This window comes from Pundamilia nyererei, unplaced genomic scaffold, assembly GCF_000239375.1.
Source record: "Pundamilia nyererei isolate P.nyererei 1_Seehausen unplaced genomic scaffold, PunNye1.0 scaffold00082, whole genome shotgun sequence".
NCBI classification, from domain to species: domain Eukaryota; kingdom Metazoa; phylum Chordata; class Actinopteri; order Cichliformes; family Cichlidae; genus Pundamilia; species Pundamilia nyererei.
In genome coordinates, this window is record NW_005187483.1 from 1,323,178 (window position 1) to 1,329,061 (window position 5,884).

Here is a 5,884-nt window from a genome sequence, read left to right on the forward strand (position 1 = left end):
GTACTACCCGGTTTGCAAGAGAGGAGTGCCCCCCAAGCTCTGCAGCCACTGGCAAGGGCCGGCGGAGGTCGTGGAGCGGCTAACAGAAGTGGTGTACCGGGTCCGCATGCCTGGCTGGGGCGCATGGTGGTGTTGCACCAGGACAGACGCTCACCGTACTGACCGCTCGCTCCAGCAGCCGCCGGGGCAGGGGATGCTGGTGGCACCCCATGTTCTGACCTGAGTGACTCTTCCCCCGCCAGTCGAGATCGGAAAGAAGACACATGGACATTTGCAGGACTTTGTGTTGGGTAATGGGGTTGTCGGGGACGGCTGACCCCTTAGGTGGGGGCTATGTAGCGGGTCAGGGCTGTTTAGGGTTTTGTTTTGACAGCTATATTCTGTTGTCCAGGCGGCAGCGTTATGTTGCCATGGTTACCATGTGACGCGCTCTCTCGGCGACTGTGTGTTTTCTGGGAGAGGGAGTGCCTTTTTTTGTTGTTGTTGTTGTTATGCTAGTGCTGCACTGAGTTCGCCACAGTATGTTAATTTTGCTGACTCATTAATTCTGTGGTCATACCACATCCTTGCAGTTCAAAATATAAAGCGGGGCATCACAGTCAGTTTCAACATTCAACATCTGATCAAACAATTTCGAAGAAATGTCCTGCCTGAGGAATTTCAATGTTTTCTTCTCATGCATGTTTCTCTTCATCATCCAACCAGGTAAGTAATGTCTTCTATTTCATTTTACTTTTAATTTTAAAATAAAACATTTTGTCCATCTTGGAATCGATTAAAATATAATACATCGGTAATGTGTGAAACATATATTGCTGTATTACATATCATACACCATATGACATGTAAAACACACCCTACATATGTATTATAAAGTAGTTCGTTTCACTCAGATGTTGTTTACACATTCCTCTCAATTGTCCCATGAATTTGAATGACAATATTTCATGAAATACAGATGTCTTTAAAGCACAGAATGAAAATTACAATAGTCTAAGTTTAGTTTAACAGTCGTGCAAGTACAATGAGGTATTCATCCATGAGAAATATACCAAGTCAAATTTCTCATGATTAAAAAGTGTGCAAGTATATGTGTGTGTTGCTGTTATTGTTTTTGGCGGTAGTGGTGAATGAGGTAAGGTTGTTAATGATATATTTGATCACAACCTTAGAAGCGTTTAGGAGCCCATTTTGCTGACTTGTTAATTTCAGTTGTCAGACCACATCCTTTCAGATTAATATATAAAGCTGAGCGTCACAGTGTCAGTGCATTCAACATCTATGAGAGACAAAAGGCAAAATGTTTTGCCGGAGTAATTTCAGTGTTTTCCTTTCATGCATGCTGTTTTTGACTGCATCATCTGCTGACTTTGTTATGTGACTGGATATTTTTTCTTACTTTAGGTCATGGTTCTGAGATTATTGGAGGGAAAGAAGTCGAGCCACACTCACTGCCTTTCATGGCTCATGTGAGAAGTGAACGATCTGCGTGTGGCGGGATATTAATCGATCCACAATGGGTCCTGACAGCCGCCCACTGCAAAGAGTAGGAACACTTACTTTTCTTAAACTTTCAAATCAAAATATTGCAATATTTATGTTTAACTGACTGTGTGAAAAATAATACATAAAGAGATTTAACAGGAGATCACAAGGAAAAGGTCTGTAAGACATGACTTGATCTGACAGCTTGGCAGATTAATGAAAACAGAAGTTGATTACACTCCAAGAAATGACAAAAAACAATTCTAATCCAGCCTTCAAAATATTCATAAATATGTATAAAAGGTGCCTTTTAAATAACAAACATACAAATAATCCTCTTTAAAGGTATTTTATGTTACCCTTGCTTCAGAATTGGAACAAGAAAATAGACACTAATATGTGTCAGTTTATTTTGTCCAGAATCTTTTCAAGCATCATATAAAATGCTTTATTATAATTATTAATGTGAAACTGCTTAATGATTGGAGAGGATGAATATATAACCTTTACAACACTGGGAAATAAGTTATTGTTCATTTTTTATTTATAGTTTGTCCATTTTATTGTATGTTACAGAGAGACAAAATTGCACTCAGTTAAAGAATAACAGACATCACAGCTACATACAGATGAAATATGCAATAGATTTTATAATCTAAAACATTTTTATAATGTTGAAATTTCATTCAGCTGTGGGAAAATATCATGAAATTCATTTAAGGCTCAATAACAGCGCGGGTGAAATTTTCCAAATATAATGAGGCAACTATGATTAATTTATGATTGTTTTACACACTCCTGACCTTTAACCATTTTATATGCGTGAACTGTTTTTGTTTACAGTATGACTATAGTGATACTGGGAGCACACTCCCTCAGGAATGTGGAAGTTGATTCTTGGCAGGTCAGAGAGGTTGAGAAACGATTTCCTCATCCTGGCTATTACAGTCCATTCAAGGGCAATGACCTCACGTTGCTCAAGGTAAGTTGATAATTCACTGATCAATACCAAGTGAAGCAAAAGATACCCTCCTGAAACCCAGAAGAAAAATACTGTGATAATTAGATTTTATCTTCAGATAATTTAAATATTTTGTTTCAAACATGTTGTATCTTTTTTATGGTTATTTATTTATCTTCTGTCCCTTGAAGTGGACATAAAGTCTTGTTGGATCACAAAATGACATGATGAAGAAGAGTAATTCAATTCAATTCAGTTTTATTTGTATAGCGCAAAATCACAACAACAGTCTCCTCAAGGCGCTTTGTATTGTAAAGTAGACCCTACAATAATCCATGCAGAGAAAAGTCCAACAATCAAATGACCCCCTTTGGCGACAGTGGGAAGTGATTGCTCATAGTAGGACATTAAGACGTGTCAGGGGATGACGTGGAGGAGGGCCTGGCATTAGAGCAGGGGTGTCCAAGTCCAGTCCTCGAGAGCTACTGTCCTGCAGCTTTTGGATGCATCCTTGTTCCGACACACCTGAATCAAATGAATGGTTTGTGTTCAGGCCTTTGCCAAACTTGATGGCATGCTGAAGAGGTAATCCAATGATTTTATTCAGCTGTGTTGGAGTAGAGATGCATCTAAAAGCTGCAAGCCAGTAGCTCTTGAGGATTGGAGTTGGACACCCCTGCATTAGAGCAACAAGGTGAAAATTCAGAAGGAGGACATACCAGCTTTTGAGGACCCTGAGAAGGGGCAAAATGATGACAGATAGTGTCCATTGTGGTTGAGAAGTATTGTATGAGCTAGGGCTCTGAAGTTCTGGAATTTGGTTTATCAACCACCATACAGGAGACAAGCCTGTGAAGAGAAAAAAATTTTCAGGCTCCTCAAAAGCTGATATGTCCTCTGAGCTTTTACCTTCCTGCTCTGATGTCTGTTCTCCCTTCACCTCAACCCCTGACAGTAGGAAGACTGACTCGCCTTCCGTAGTTTCTTTTTGCTTTTCTCCCTAATGTCTGACTTCCTGAAGTATGGAGATTGGTTGAAAATGTGATGTAAGTCCTGCTGTTCACTACAAAGGAAAAGTTTTGTGTGTCTCAGACTCATGTCCTTGACAGAGGACAAAAATTAATTGCTGGGTATTACTAGGAGGAAAAAAGGTAAAAGCAGACTTATTCTCTTTTTGATGTATTTTTGTGTACGTATAATTAGACTTTTCAATAAGTTACAACACCTATTTTCCATTTACAAAACAAAATACAGCATATAAATAGATGAGTGGGGGTTCAAGACTTTAGCACAGTGCTGCATGGATATTTACGTTATGACCTGCACTGTAAAGGTCAAATATAGACAGTCATTATCAGTATGTAACATGTCCATTTAATTATTGTCCAGCTGAAGGAACCAGTGATGCTCACCAAGACAGTGAAATGTCTCCAGTTGGGCAACACCGTCAAGGAGCCTCCAGCTGGCAGCAAATGTATGGTGGCTGGATGGGGACGAACTGAAAGCAACCAACCATCTGATGTTCTCATGTCTGCCAATGTGACTGTGATCGACAGAGAGACATGCAACTCTTATTATTATTATACTGTTATCACCAGTGACATGATATGTGCTGGTTCAACTGGCAAAAAAAAGGTTGATGTTTGTCGAGTAAGTATATAGAGTGTGTGTGTATTTTTATTAGTTCTTTGAATTAAACAGGCATTCAGCTCAACACTCTTGGCTTTTTCACATCCACAAGTAGTCAAAGACTACCATGTATTTGTTTTTCCTGCAGGGGGATTCAGGAGGGCCACTGTTGTGCGATGGGGTGCTGGTTGGAGCTACTTCTTTTGGAAGGACGTGTGAGAGTAAAGAGAACGTACCGGGAGTCTACGCATTTGTCTCAAACAAACAACTCAGCTGGATCAAAGAAACAATGAAGTCATATGAAATGCCATGAATCCACAGGCATCAATACATATGAGCTAAGCAAGACAAAAATATTTTATGCTTTTATGGTTAATCTGTCGCTGCTTTCACCATAGAGGATACACATATATGATATCAGCCCCATCATGGTTAGTACTGTCCACTGCAGAAACATAAAACCAAATCTTCTTTGCAGCCTTTCTCTTGGACAATCATTGTAAAGGTTTGTGGATTATTTAATTTTCCAGAATTGCGTTTTGGCTGCTGTTGCTGTAGAGTCTACATAAATGTGGTTATTTCTGAAAGAATTTCTACAAGAACAGTTCCTAAAATAATTTCTTCTTGCAGTGAAAAATGACCTTTACCCATCTTTTATTGTCTTACTTGTAAAAAATACTGTTAATACTGTTAACTAGAAAACTGAGTTAAAAAGATTTGTTTATGAAAACCCCCAAGAAACATTTTTATATACCTTTTACATTTTCTACTTTCTAATAAAGCTAACAGCATGAACAAAAAAGATTTCTTTCTTTCTCTCTTTCGTTGTTTGTACTGCAATTCTTTCAAAATTGTGTTTTTACACTAACTCTTAAATCTTTAAAAATGTTTGTGACCCAGAGCTAATAGTTTAGTCTTTTATTTTTAGTATTCAAATTTAATAACTTTTAATTTCTTTTAAAGAAACATTTTTGTAATTGTATTTTCAGAAAGCTAACCAGCAGATGCATGATGTGATTATTCTCTGATTTTATTGTTGGATTGTTATTTATGCTTAGAAACATATACTTATATATGCTTAGAGTTAAATAATCGATTGCTTATTGATATGATCTCTGATCCTTAGTAGTCTGTAAAGACTCTGTGTGCATTCCAGAGCACTCTGGCATACACACACATCTTAAGGTCATGATAGAGGTTGTACCTTCTCTCTGATTTATACTATGGGAGTACACATACTCTGTATCTGTCTAAGTATAAGGGTCCTTTGTTTAGGTGGACCGCTAGACTCCTGGCACCGGCTTTTTAAGGAGCCGTTCACAGGGCCATATCTTGGCACACACACACACAAACGTACCTACACGTACACACAGACGGTACGCTTTGTTCACATGTATGCTTGTGTTAGATGGCGTATGTTAATGAAACTACGCATATTCATGTAACCACAATAAAAAGCAATAAAGTGCTATGGGGGAGCTGACTGAGAGTGACCGGGGTTCGAGTGGCAGGAACAGCGCTCGTCTCGGTCATCTCCTTTGTTCACAAGATCACACAAAGAGTTCTGCCTGGTGTCCCATACTTTGCTAGCTGCAGTAGAATTATCTCTGATTGTTCTAGCAATAGGTTTGTGCTAGTGTAAGAGATTCTTTTATCAAGCACTCAGATGTAATGAATGCCTTTATTTATACACAGCAGGAAGCATACAAAAAAGGAAATATCATGCTTATCTTGTCAAGCAAGCAGGTGTGATTTCTCAAGAACTTTGTATCCTCCACAAGGTCGTTTCTTACTCTTGGGTGGCGGTTT

At 38.7% G+C, this 5,884-nt stretch overlaps 1 protein-coding gene across 1 annotated transcript; it reads left to right on the forward strand.

Annotated features, from left to right (window-relative positions):
- The first annotated feature begins 513 nt into the window (after nt 1–513).
- LOC102210646 (granzyme A-like) lies at nt 514–4,865 on the forward strand. Its single transcript, XM_005738162.1, has 5 exons — nt 514–705; nt 1,405–1,546; nt 2,329–2,467; nt 3,836–4,096; nt 4,224–4,865. The coding sequence occupies exons 1-5, from the start codon at nt 642–644 to the stop codon at nt 4,386–4,388; spliced, it is 771 nt and encodes a 256-aa protein (XP_005738219.1). The 5' UTR covers nt 514–641; the 3' UTR covers nt 4,389–4,865.
- The last annotated feature ends 1,019 nt before the right edge of the window (nt 4,866–5,884 follow it).